Source organism: Corvus cornix, chromosome 24, assembly GCF_000738735.6.
Source record: "Corvus cornix cornix isolate S_Up_H32 chromosome 24, ASM73873v5, whole genome shotgun sequence".
NCBI classification, from domain to species: Eukaryota; Metazoa; Chordata; class Aves; order Passeriformes; family Corvidae; genus Corvus; species Corvus cornix.
The window spans coordinates 5225809-5238221 of record NC_046353.1 but is presented as its reverse complement, the minus strand read 5'-3'; the positions used below and the strand labels follow the sequence as shown (position 1 = coordinate 5238221).

The 12413-nt window shown below is 61.3% G+C and overlaps 3 protein-coding genes across 6 annotated transcripts in view; 1 reads left to right on the top strand and 2 right to left on the bottom strand.

Moving 5' to 3' along the window:
* CDON (cell adhesion associated, oncogene regulated) overlaps positions 1-367 on the top strand; it is a 54543-nt gene extending 54176 nt beyond the window's left edge. For both annotated transcript variants that reach the window (XM_010403950.4, XM_039564845.1), the window contains exon 21: positions 17-367. The gene's annotated coding sequence lies outside the window, so the exon portion shown is untranslated. The remainder of the gene's footprint in view (positions 1-16) is intronic.
* A 162-nt stretch (positions 368-529) lies between these two features.
* Positions 530-6247, bottom strand: VSIG10L2 (V-set and immunoglobulin domain containing 10 like 2). Its single transcript, XM_039564733.1, has 12 exons — positions 6172-6247; positions 5515-5868; positions 4464-4748; positions 3703-3978; positions 3274-3552; positions 2725-2985; positions 2343-2636; positions 1949-2251; positions 1626-1748; positions 1518-1542; positions 1273-1445; positions 530-1179 (listed from the first exon to the last, which is right to left on the bottom strand). Exons 1-12 carry the CDS (start codon positions 6245-6247, stop codon positions 1103-1105), a joined length of 2526 nt encoding a protein of 841 aa, XP_039420667.1. The 3' UTR covers positions 530-1102.
* Positions 6248-7176: 929 nt separating this feature from the next.
* DDX25 (DEAD-box helicase 25) lies at positions 7177-12252 on the bottom strand. Of its 3 annotated transcripts, XR_005603628.1 has the most exons (11): positions 12173-12252; positions 11600-11735; positions 11421-11513; positions 11224-11326; positions 10496-10610; positions 9977-10154; positions 9479-9716; positions 9096-9258; positions 8780-8968; positions 7967-8505; positions 7177-7665 (listed from the first exon to the last, which is right to left on the bottom strand). XR_005603628.1 is itself a non-coding variant. In XM_039564847.1 (10 exons), exons 2-10 carry the CDS (start codon positions 11710-11712, stop codon positions 7601-7603), a joined length of 1257 nt encoding a protein of 418 aa, XP_039420781.1. In that variant the 5' UTR covers positions 11713-11735; positions 12173-12252; the 3' UTR covers positions 7177-7600. The 3 variants fall into 3 exon arrangements, 1 of the variants encoding a protein (XP_039420781.1); XR_752323.4 differs by lacking the exon at positions 12173-12252 and having other exon boundaries at positions 11600-12146; XM_039564847.1 differs by lacking the exon at positions 7967-8505.
* Between the last annotated feature and the right edge of the window lie 161 nt (positions 12253-12413).

Sequence of the window (12413 nt, the reverse complement as noted above, 5' to 3'; positions counted from 1 at the left end):
CCTTTTTTTTCTTTAGGGTTGTGCATCCTCCCAGCTAGAGCTGCCTTATTCCAAAGTTCTCTACACACCATGGACTTCACACCCGTGGGCTTTGGCTGCCATGTACCCTGGAACCACCACAGATCTCCCTCCTCCCTTTTTGCTTATCTCGTCCTCACAGCCTGGATTTTCCCTTCGCAGGACCTGCTGCAAGGCTTTCCCCTTTTCCAACAGAGATTGGCAGGCGAGTGGTTGCAATTTACCTCTGGCTGCTTCATTTTCCCCAAGCACTGAAATTTAACCATGGTTTTAAACAACCTTGCTTAAATCTCCCCTGTACTGTGGGTGTGTCAGATAAAAGATGCTCTGTTTTCCAGAGAAGCTGTAATATCCCTTTGGAATGTTATGTGTTTGGAAATGATGGTTTTGCAGGGGCTTTGGGTAGGGTTTGTATTTCTGGGGGTGGTTCGATAAAGGGATCGATGCTGCTTTGTGGCTGGTGTGGGGATTCATACTCTGGGCACTGATCAAGATTGGCTCATGTCACTTGATTCTTCCCAATGGGTTATTATTAACCAAACACAGGAGGAAATGGCTCAAGGTGCCCTTGTTTCCACACACACCAGAAGATGAGGACTCAGGAAAGCTGGGAGCTGCATGACACTTTCCTTGGACCCTGCTTCCCTTCGTGTTTGCACCAACGCAGGGAAAAACCATCTCCAGTCACTATTTGTAACCACCTGCGGTTTGGCCTGAAAGTGGGGAGTTTGGGGTGAAGATGAGGCCCCTTCCCACAAAAAGCTTTGTGGCTGTTTTTGCACCACAGAAAACACAGCACAGTCCCAAAGCAGCATCCCCAGTTGATGCCAGCCCTGGGGCTGAGAGCGGTGCTTTGGCCCTCGGGCTTTTTTTCTGCCATCGGTGAGAAACTATTTATTGTAGCCTAAATATTTATTTTAGCTCCAGCAGTAACTGCAGGCCTGAGACTGAGCTGGAGGGGCTTTCTCCGGGTGCCACATTTGGAGCCAGCTGCCTCCCAGCCTGCCGCGGCACAGGTGGGTGCTGCCGTCCCGTGGTGTGGAGGAGAAGAGGAAAGGGAAATAAAGAGGAAAAGCCGGAGCGGTCACGGTGTCGCTGTCACGGTGATGGTGACATTAACTGGTGGGTCATCAGTGGTGCTCGGTGCTGCCGAGAGCGGCTCTGCAAGGGATGGGGGAGCCCAGGTGCCACCAGGTCGGTGTTGGCTCAGCAGGGCAGGTGGCTCAGCCCTCAGCTCGCCCCAGGGTGCGGTACCTGCTGCCGTGCTGCGGGCAGAGGGCTCTCCCTGTGCTGGTGCTGCTTCGGTCCCTGCTGCCGTGCTGGGGGCAGACGAGTCTCCCTGTGCTGGCACTGCTTCCTCCTCCCCGGCTGCGGCTGCTTCAGCATCCTCCGCCGTGCCCACAGGCTCCTGGGCGCCAGGACCAGCCCTGGGGACACGCGCGGGGTCTCGCTGGTGCCCGGGCACGGGAGCAGCGGGGCAGAGGGATTTGGGCACTCACGTGCGGAAGAGCAGGTCGTGAAGCCCTGGGGAGACAGATGGGTGTGAGGTGTGGGTGTCAGGGGACGAGCTGTGGCCCCCGATGAGCCCCCCCGGCTCCGGCACTCACGCGGGAGGGTCTCCCGGTGGCGGGCGATGCAGTGCACGGCCAGGAGTGATGCTGCGGTGGCCACCAGCATCCCTGCCACCGCCGCCCCCGTCACCGCCGGGTAGGCCTCGAAGGGAGGCTCGGCTGGAAGAGAGCAGAGGGAATATGGCAGGCAGCAGGGACGGGCAGAGCCCAGAAAGGCCAGGGAAGGTGCGAGCCTGTGCCTGAAACCTGCTGACGGCTGCTCACACTCGGCTCCTCAGCTCCACCAGGACGGAAACGCTGCCCTTCTCCACTCAACCCTTGCTCTGCCCCCACGGAGCAGCAGCCCCTGCCCACTTCACCTGGCGTCTGCACCTCGGAGGGGTGCCCGGCCGTGCGGTGGTTGACGGCCAGGACGCGGAAAGCATAGAGCACCGCGGGGTCCAGCCCCCCCAGGCGCCGGTCGCGGGAGTGCGGCTCGATGTCGCCGGCGGCTGTTTCCCAGGGGCTCGCTGTCTCCCGGAGGGGCTTCTTGGTCTGGCGCCGCTGCACCACGAAGCCGGTGAGGTTGCCGGCGCCCTGCGTCCGCCACTCCAGCCGCACCTCGGTGCGGGCCCGCGTGTAGCGCAGCTTACTGATGGTGACGTTGGGAGGGGCCGGGTACCCTGCGGCGAGATGGCACCCGGCAGGAGGGGCTTGATGCCCCCAGCCCACCCTTGATATTCCCAGCCCAGCCTTGCCCCTCCCAGGACTCACGGTCCACGCGGAGGCGGACGGGGAGGCTGGCAGTGCCCACGGCATTGGTGGCGGTGCAGCGGTAGATCCCACTGTCCCCCGGCCACTCAGCATCCCGGACGGTGAGGTTGAGCCACGCTTCTCCCTGCTCCAGCCGGTACTTGCCCAGCCCCGGTGTCACCTCCCGCTCCTTGGGGTCGTACCAAGCCACGGTGGCACCGAGATCGGCATTGCTGCCACGCTGCCGGCACGAGAGCTGTGCCTCGCCGCCCTCCAGCACCGCCACCTCGCTCTCCGCCTCCAGCTCGGGGACCTCTACTCGGCGACAAGGGGGGACAGTACCTGTAGGGACGTGCCACCCCACCGCGGCACGGCGGGGGCTCTGGGGACGGGTCCAGCTTACCCAGCCGCAGGCGGCACTCGGCGGCAGCGGCCCGCAGCGGGTGGGCGGCCACGCAGACGAACTCCCGGCCCCCCAGGCTGCCGTCGGTGCTCAGCACCAGCACGGCGGTGGAGGGTGCGGGGTCGCCCAAGGCCCGGCCCCCAGTGTCCCGCCAGCGCAGGGTGACGAGCGGCGTGCCCCCCTCCCAGCGGCACCGCAGCATCACGTACTCGTCACCCTTGGTGGCCGCTGCCGCGCAGGTGGGGCTGCCAGACGGGACCCCTGCGGGATGGAGCGGCGTCAGGGTGGGGGGCACTGCCACGCTGCGCCAAAGCACCCCCGGAAAGGAGACACCCCCCTCCCAGGGCGTGGAGGGTTTGGCAATCCTGGCTGTGCCACGGCGTCCCCCGTTTTAGAGCGAGCTGGAGATGCTGCAGGTCCCAGGAAAGGGAGCAGCACCCGGGAGTGCCCACCCCGTGGTGTGGCCATGGCACCGGGTCATTGCAGCTCTGCTGTGGCACCAGGGGGCCAGAAAGGGGTTGGGGGACAGATGGGCCCATTGTCACTCACACAGGGTGGTCCCACACGCAGCCCCCTGTGGCAGTGCGGGGTGGGAGGCCAAGCAGGAGAAGGAGCTGCCGTTCCTGGTGGCTGCCCCTGACTGGATCCTGGTGGCCATGGAAAAACTGGTCCCCATCAACCCCTCTTCCTCCTCCTCCTCCTCCTCCTGAGGGCCCACCCAGCGCAGCCGGGCCAGGGGGAAGCCCCCCAGCCAGCGGCACCGCAGGGCCACGTCCTGCTGGTCACCGGAGGCCAGGGCAGAGCAGCTGGGGCTCCCGGCTGGTGGATCTGCAGGAGACCATCGGCACTGGGGGAGAGTGTGGGTTTCCTGCCAGCCCCACCTCAAACTGCCCCTCACACCCACATCCTCACCAGGGAGCTGCGCTGGTCCATCTCACCCCGTGGGGACCTACCGGCCCCGCCCAGGGGGTTACTTACAGTAGACAGTGAGGACGATGGTGGCCTGGGTGCGGGTCTGGAGGTGGCTGTTCTCGGCCAGGCAGGTGTACGTGCCCGCCTGGGCGCGGGCGATGGCAGTGATGACGTAGGTCTGGCCGATGTGCACCTGGGAACCGTTGTGCAGCCAGACGTAGCGGCTGGGGGGGTTGGAGGGGGCCAGGCAGCTCAGCACCACGTCCTCCTGCTCGCCCGCTGAGAAGCCCCCCTGTTCGGGGGAGAAGGGCTCCACACGGATGGCCGGCTCATCGGGGCCATCTGTGGGGACACGGGGCCCTTCAGACAGGGACATCCCCACAAAGGGGACACAGCCCTCCCTGGGGCTTCCTCCCACTGATGGGAAGCAGGGCAGCAAAGCCCCCTTAGAAAGGGTGCACCATGGGGGCTGCGAGCACACCATGATGCGCAGTGGCCACGGATGCATCGTGGTGACAGCACACACAGTGGCCATGGTGGCCAGAGAGGCATTATGCTGGTGGGGTGTATGATGGCCATGAACACATCAAAGCAACAACAAGCCATACCATGGTGGCCATAGAGACATAGTGGTGGCCATGGAGGCATCACGGTGGCAGGATACATGATGTCCATGGATGTTCCATGATAGCTATGGACATACCATGGTGGCAGGGTGCTTAGTGGCCATGGACAAACCATGGAGACATTGTGGTGGCCACAGACATGCCATGGATGTCACCAGCCCCGAAGATGCCCCGCTAGCTGGTGGCACCCTGGGCACTCACAGACGATGTCCAGGTAGACGGGGTCGCTGGTGTGGTTGTTGACCTCGTTGCTCACGGTGCAGACGTACCAGCCCGTGTGGCTGCGGTTGGCAGGTGTCAGCTGCAGTTCTGCCCTGGAGCCCCCCAGCCCCGCAGGGGTCACTGAGGGACCCCCCCGGGGCTCCTGGTGCTGCCAGGAGAAGCTCAGCGGCTCCGTCCCCTCCCGCACAGTGCACGTCAGGGCCACCGCTGCCCCCTCCGCTGCCGCCGCCGCCGTCGGCCGCACGAAGGGCTTGGAGACGGGCACTGGGGGCACCGAGTGTGAGCGGCCTCCACAGACATCAGAACGCCCCAGGGCCCGCCCATCTCCCACAGATGGATTGTTTGGCTAGTGAGATGCTATAGCAGCCGGTAGAATGGTTAGTGAGGACACCTACAGGCTGTGGGCATTACCCATGCTGGGGTAGCTACTGGGACCAGTTTGGGGTGGTGGGATGCTTGGGTGGCCAGGGCAAGGAAATGAGGGTGGCTGGTGGGTTGGTGGCTGGTGGGTTGCTATGTTGGCTAGTAAGGGGCTACACTAGTTGGAGGCAAGGGAGGTTTGCTGGCTAATGGCATGCTGTGCTGGCTAGTGGGGCTCTGGGTTGGCTGATGAGTGCTATGTTGGCTGGTATTGAGCTGTCTTGTCTGGTAGGATGCCATATTGGCTAGCAGTGTGCTATGCTGGCTAGTAGGATGCTTTCCTGGCTAGTGGCAGACTACATTGGCAAGTAGGGTACTCTGCTAACTAGTGGGGTGCTCTGCTGGTGAATGGGGTGCTGCAGTTGCTAGTGAATCACCATGTTGCCTAGTGGGACTCTGCATTGGCTAGTGGGGCACTACGCTGGCTCGTGCTACGCTTTATTGACTTGTGGAGCCCTTTGTTGACTAGGGGGGTGTTTTGTTGGCAAGTGGACGACTCTGCTGGCTCCTGGGCAAGGGGCTGGGCCTGACTGCGATCTAGGGCAGTGTGATGCTGGCTGCGGCTGGCCAGCAGGGCCCTCCCTCAGGTTGGCCACAGCCAGGGACTTACCCAGGACCCGCAGGAGGACGGCGGCATAGCCCACACGGAGCCGGCCCCGCTCCGGGAAGAGCCCCTGGCAGAGGAAGCGGCCCTGGGCGGCCACGCGCAGCTCCCGCAGCTCCAGCGTCCCGTTGCGCAGCGTCACCCGGCCCAGCATCCCCGTGCCGGGGGCCACGGCCACCTCCCTGCCCGAGCCCACGGCCACAGCCCGTGGGAGCCCCTCTCCCCGCGGCGTGAAGCTCCAGAAGACCACGGCCGGCGGGGCTGCGGCCGCCGGCCCACAGCTCAGCTCCACCGCCCGGCCTCGCACGCCCGTCGCCCGCCACTCCTCGTAGGCCGCCTCGCCGGCCGCCAGCGGCTGCCCTGCCCCGGGCAGCGCGGGTCAGGCCTCGGCTCGGCCCCCGCCCGGGCAGCGCGGGGAAGGGTCGGTGCTCGCCCCGCACCCGGGACACGCGGGGAAGGGTCGGTGCTCGCCCCGCACCCGGGACACGCGGGGAAGGGTCGGTGCTCACACCCCGCACCCGGGACACGCGGGGAAGGGTCGGTGCTCGCCCCGCACCCGGGACACGCGGGGAAGCGTCGGTGCTCACCCCCCGCCCGGGACACGCGGGGAAGGGTCGGTGCTCGCCCCGCACCCGGGCAGCGCGGGGAAGGGTCGGTGCTCACCCCCCGCCAGCGCCGGCAGCAGGCACAGGATCCAGGGCCCCCTCCAAGGCGGCGGCGCTGCCCGGCCACGCTCCATGGCGCCATGGCCAGCGCCAGCACACTGAAGCAGGGCTGCGCTCTCTGGCACGACCTCCTCTCCGGTTACCCACAGGTAATTAAGCCTGGCCCTGATTAACTGTTAATTTTTTATCAACCTGACAGCACAGGGGGAACCCGATGCCGCTGCCGCTGGGCCCCTGCAATCTCAGGGCTGAGGAGGGGTGCACTTGCTGTGGGAATGGCAGCATCCTCGCATTCCCCCCACGTGGGAATTTAATTCCTGAGTGTTCTCTCCTCCAAGCACAATTATTTTGGCTAAAGGAGGGGAAAATAACACTGGCACTCCCCTGTGATCAAAGCTAGGGGGTTTGGAGCTGGGGAAGCCAGGCAAGGAGTGAGGTTTGATATTTCATCTCCCACTGTCTGCCACGCCCCAGACCATCAAACATTCATAGGGGCGGCTGTGCCGTAACGCAATGCCAGGGGGCTGGAGCGAGCCAGGGGGGATTTGGGGGTGCACGTGGTGAGGGGGATCAGAGAACACTCAGCAAAGGCTGGAAAACTACCTGCCATCTCCCATCTCCCTCACTGATCCTTTAATTAGAATTCATTGCTTGTTACCAAAATCACAGTGTTAATACCAAATGTCAGATCCCCACAAAGAGGTTTTGGGGCTTGAAATGCCCCAAAGGGTTAAAGCTGGCAGGAAGGAGCTGCAGAGCCAGGACCAGGCCCCCTCCTGCTACCACCAGGTCCTGCTCCCACTACCACCTCTGGCTGTGCTCTCATCACGTTTTGGTCACTTTTTGTGCCCGTTCAGGTCAGGTTTGGGAAGAAATTTGGATGAGGAGAGCAGGGGGCAGTAGCCAAGCCGGCAAGTGACACCATTGTCAACACTGACCTAATCAAAGCCCTCCTGCAATGTTGATACACTTCAGATGATTTGGTAAAGAAGGAGACACCCTGGTGATTACAAACAATTCCATTTATTAAAGATTAACAAAGGCACAAACACAGCCCTGTCCCTGGAGTCCAACTTCTGTCCTCACACTGCGGGACCCCGAACACTTGGATTTCAGGCCCCTGGGGTCCAACCTCTCTCCCCCACCGATGGGACCCCAAACACTTGGATTTCGGAGCCCCGGGGGTCCAACCTCTCTCCTGCACTGCCAGGACTCTGAACACTTGGGTTTCGCCCTGGGATTTGGGATGGCAGCAGTGGATTCCTGCTGCCATCTAGCGAGACGAGGTTCGCTCCAGCCTCTCCTCAGGCAACACAACAAAACTCAACAGCTTCAGGAGGATACAAGAGAACCGGGAAGTCTTCCCCTGTAACTTTTCCTCCTGTCTAGAACTAGAACTTGGATTTGGAAGAACGAATCCCTGCTCCTCACTCAGCTGCAAGCTTCTCCAGCTCGTCCATGTCGTATGGATCCAGCTGCTTGATCGTGGTCTCTGTAGGAAGGAAAGAGCAGTTGTTGGCAGGTGAGCGCAGAGCTCGTTCCCTGTGCCACCTGAGTGCCCCACGCCAGCTGGGAAGCTCCCGGAGTGCTCGCTGCAGCATTTCCCTCTGCAGGGAAATCAACTGGGAGGAAGTGCAGGGGGAACTGGATCAGTGGGGAAATCAGCTGGGAGAAAGCGGGAGGGGAACTGTATCAGGGCAGAGCAAAGGCACGGCAGCAAGCGCAAGCAGCAGCCCCACAGCAGCAGCGTGCAGAGCTCAGCCTCTGGATGTGCTCCCGCTCCCCGCTCCCACCTCCAGAGCCACGCAGGACAGGGAAGGTTCGTATCCTCAAGTTCATCCTCACAATGGCTCCTTCTGGCCATGGCTGTGGTTGGACTCATCCACACGCCAGTTGTTCCAGGTGCTCATTTCTTCTACTGCAGGGCAACAATCTTTGCCGGACTTTGTGGCCCGTGTCTTCTCTGCCTGGTGTTTGCCTCAGGCTCACCCCACGTTCCAATGACAGGTGGACATTTAAAAGAACCAAGAGGGTTGAGTGGCTCTGAGACTGGAGCTGAGGAAGGGCTTCCTGCCCATCAGAAGGTTTCTATAACCTTCTTTCCTCTAAAAATCACAGGGAAAACAGGCACTGGGATTCAAAATGCCATTGGTGCAGCCACAGCAGCTGGCAAATCCCATGAGAATCCTCTTGATGTTGACAAGTGACAATCAATTTCCACTCAGGAAAGATTTCCACAGCTGCCATCTCCTCTCCGACAGCCAGGGCTCAGCTGAGCCGGGGCACCAGGTGCCCTGGGACAAGGGCTTGAAAGGAAAGGCAGAAAAAATGCCTGAAGGAGGGAAAAAAGAAGGTGCTGAGACATCCTGGGTACTGGTAATGTCCCTTGCAAGCTGCACACAACCTCTAGGGCTGTTTCTTGGGAAATGTGCCTGCTGGGGAGCAAAAATCACCCTAAAAGCTGCATCTGTCGTCTGTTCCCAGTGAGATGAGCCCTGGGGAGAGGAGCAGCCTGACAAGGTCCATTTGTGAATAGGAGAAGAGCTGGAGGGGGATCACAGTCCCAACCCTGCCTCCCAGAGCGGTGGGTCCATGTGGATACTCACGGAAATACTCCTCTATCTTGTGCACGAGCTCCACGGTCTCTCTCTCCACCACGCTGAAGGCGATGCCGCGGTGCCCGAAGCGTCCGGCCCTCCCGATGCGGTGCAGGTAGGTCTCGAAATCCGGCTCGCCGTCCTGATCCACGGGGAGGCCGAAGTTCACCACGGTGGTGACCTGCTGCACATCAATCCCTGGAAGGGCGGGAAGGATCCTCTTGGGACACCTTGTCCCACAGGATCCGCTGCTCAAGCCCACAGGGAAGAGCAGCAGGCCTGGCGCATTTTGGGCCATCGGCGGGTGCTGGGTTTCCCGGGATACCTCTGGCACAGACGTTGGTGGCAATGAGGACCTTCTCCTTGCCCTCACGGAAGCGCTGGATGACGCTGGCCCGCTGGACCACTGTCAGCTCAGCCGTCAGGATGGCCACTTGGTGCCCATCCCAGCTCATCTTCCCCGACAGCCAGTCTGCAAGCCTCCGGGTCTGGACACATGGGGAGAGGCTGAGGCCAACAGTTCCCCCTCCAGAGTCCCCTGCCCCTTTGGAGGGAGCTCATGGCAGTTTTCAACACTCCTCTGGGGTCTGCTCCTTTGTTTTGGGGGTCTTGGGAGGAGCCCACTGTGCCCACACTGTAAAATGACCCATTCCTGCAATTCCCAACGGGAGAGGGGCAGTGCAGGGCTCTCCCAGACAGGGGCCTTACCTGGCAGAAGATCATGACCTGACCAATGGTGAAGCTGCCGTAGAGGTTGCAGAGGGCCCTGTACTGCTCTTCTGAGCTCTGGCACACCATGAAGTACTGCCTGATGTTGCTCAGGGTGAGCTCCTCCTCACGGAGCTTGATCACGATGGGGTCGGGGATGATCCGCTCCGCAAAGGCCCGCACAGGTTCCTTGTAAGTGGCTGAGAACAGCAGCACTTGGCAGCTCTTGGGAAGAGCCCTGGGGCAGGGAAAAAGCTCTGTCAGCCCCAGAGAGCAGCTGCTGCCCATTAACCCTAATTTAAGCTGATTTTGTGTTGCCTTCAATGGAAAGGGAAGCCAAGAGCACTGACAAGAAAGATGGAGAGGGACTTTTTACAAGACTCTGGAGTGACAGGAAAAGGGCAGAATGGCTTCACACTGAAAGAAAACAGGTTTAGATATTAGGAAGAAGAGAGGAGAAAGCAGGGAAGCAGGACACCAGCCCTCAGGATTCCTCACCTGTGGATGCGGATGCTCTGACAGGAGAGGCCCTGCGTGTCGATCATGATGTCAGCCTCATCAAGCACGAACAAGGAGATCTTGGTCAGGTCCAGGATGCGTTGTTTGAAGCACCAGTCCAGTGTGGTGCCCGGCGTTCCGATGATGATCTGCTCCTCCAGCACTGTGCCCTTCAGAACTGCAAGGGGGGAAAAGGCATTTGGCTGCCCCCAGACATGGAGCTCTCTGGTGCTCTGAGTTTTCCCTTGGCTTGCTCAGACTCTGGCTGCTCAGTGATGCCTTCGAGGGCTCATCATGACACTTCCCTACAGCCTTGGGGTGTGGGAACCAGCCCCACATGGGAAAAGGGAGTCTGCAAGCAGCCAGTGATGGTGGAAAAGCCTCCTCAGCAGGAGAGGGGGACAGACATTACTTTATTGCCCTTCATGGAGGTCTGGGTGGTCGCTGGTAGCTCCAGGCTCTAAGAGGGGATCCCTGTGCTCCCTCCCCGTTTCTGGAGCTGTGCTGGGCTGGACTCACCTCGGTTTCCCCGGACAGCGTAGTTCACCTTGATGTCTGTGCAGAATTTCCCAATGGTCCGGACCACCTGCCCGATCTGCAGAGCCAGCTCGTAGGTGGGAGCCAGGCAGAGGCACTGGCAGGAGAGCAGAAAGGAGCTGTCAGGTCAGGGATGGGGCACGCTGGGCAGGGACAGCAAGAGCAGCACAACAGCATCCCACAGCACTGAGGCGCAGGGGACAGGGCAACTGGAGGTTCAAGAGCTGGGCTGTGTTCCCAGCTCCAGCCAAAGCGGCAGAAAGAAGCTGCTGCCTCTATTTTTGAGGAGGAAATTCCTCTCTCAGAAGCGTGGTGCAGCTCGTTCCCATGCCCTAGTTCAGTCACACCACTCATACATAGAAGAGGAGGTCTTACATGGCTGGAAACAGCCAACAAACTGGTTCTGCACCCAGAGAGGGGACTAGGAGTACCTGACCACCAGAAACCAGCAGTGTCTGCAGCTGCTCCTCAAAACTTCAATTCCAGGATAGCCTGGATTGATCCACTCTGTCAAGTCAAAGCACCTCCCTGAGGTGGGCACCGTGCTTTTGGTCGTACCTGCCACTGTCATGGGCCCTGGTGGTTTATCATCCCACTCCAGCAGGTAAAGTCACACAGGAGTGGAGACAAAGCCCAAAGCTCTGCCCCTAGAAGTGTCCTGGGTGCTTGGGCCAACCCCTCCTGCAGCAGCTCTCCCTGTCCTGTGTTACCTGCGGGTATTTCTCGTTGGCACTGGCTCTGCTCAACATGGCCAAGACAAAAGCTGCTGTTTTCCCTGTCCCTGACTGGCTCTGGGCAATCAGATTTTGGGGCCTGCAAGGTAAAAGCAGCTTAGTGGAGTGCAGGGGTCGGGGCGTTCCTGCTTGGCACCACAGTGCCGAGATGCTGGGGATCTCTGCCTACTCACGGGTATGCCAGCATGAGTGGCAGAGCCTGCTCCTGGATTTTGGATGGTCTGTTGAAGCCCATCATATAAACCCCCTGCAAGAGCTCCTTTTTCCTGTGGAAACAAAGCATCCCAAGCGCCCATGTGAAGGGGGCTGGCGGCACTGGAGCCTGGTGGGGCTGGAGGCTGTGGCAACTCACAGGGGCAGCTCCTCGAAGGTCTTGATGGAAAAGAGTGGGGAGCTGGGGTCCCGCTGCAGGATCTCCACGTGCTGCTGGGACTCCACCAGGGATGTGTGGATCAACTTGTTCATCAGTGAGAGCTCCGCCAGCGGCACTGGGAAAGGCAGCAACTCCGTAAATAAAACAAATGGAATCACAGAATCATTAGGGTTGGAAGGGATCTCTGGTAATGATCCAGTCCAAACCCCCTGCTAAGGCAGGGTCAACTGGAGCAGGGACACAGGAACGTTTTCCTGTAGGTCTGGAAGGTCTCTAAAGAGGGAGAATCCAGGACCTCCCTGAGCAGCCTGTCCCAGCGCTCTGCCGCTCTCCATGTCAAGAAGTTCTTCCTCACGCTGAGGTGGAACTTCTTGTGTTTTAGTTTACACCAAAAGCCTTGTAATGAGAATCACCTTCTCTCTCCACCCCCTCCACCGCACGCCGGGGGGCAGCGGCCGCCCCTCCCTCGGGACCCCGCGGGGGTCGCTCCGTGCTCGGCGGGGCTCCGAGCGCGGGCTGACACCGACATCCCCGGCGGCCTCCGGGACCCACCTCTCTCCTCGTCCTCCGCCTCGGCCCGCGGCGCGGGCGGTGCGGGGGGCGCGGGGAGCAGGCCGAGCCCGCGGGCCGTGCCCCGGCCGGGCCGCTCGGGGCAGCGCAGCCCGGGCCAGCGGGCGGCCGAGCGGCGCAGCGCGGCCCCGTGCCACAGACAGCCCGGGCCGGGGCCGCTGCCGGTGCCCGCCGGGCCGAGCCCGCCGAGCCCGCGCTCCGCCCCCGCCATGGAGCCGTCCCA

What these genes read in the sequence shown, in the direction of transcription:
- VSIG10L2 (XM_039564733.1), bottom strand. Translation starts at nt 6,247, where the DNA reads ATGGAGCGTGGCCGGGCAGCGCCGCCGCCTTGGAGGGGGCCCTGGATC. An exon ending in GCTGCCGGCGCTGGCGGGGG is followed by an intron (nt 5,869 to 6,171) that starts GTGAGCACCGAC and finishes TGCCCGGGGCAG; the next exon opens with GGCAGCCGCTGGCGGCCGGC. An exon ending in CACGACCTGCTCTTCCGCAC is followed by an intron (nt 1,446 to 1,517) that starts GTGAGTGCCCAA and finishes GCGTGTCCCCAG; the next exon opens with GGCTGGTCCTGGCGCCCAGG.
- DDX25 (XM_039564847.1), bottom strand. Translation starts at nt 11,712, where the DNA reads ATGAACAAGTTGATCCACACATCCCTGGTGGAGTCCCAGCAGCACGTG. An exon ending in CCACTCATGCTGGCATACCC is followed by an intron (nt 11,327 to 11,420) that starts GTGAGTAGGCAG and finishes TTTACCTTGCAG; the next exon opens with GCCCCAAAATCTGATTGCCC. An exon ending in CAAGATAGAGGAGTATTTCC is followed by an intron (nt 7,666 to 8,779) that starts GTGAGTATCCAC and finishes TCCTTCCTACAG; the next exon opens with AGACCACGATCAAGCAGCTG.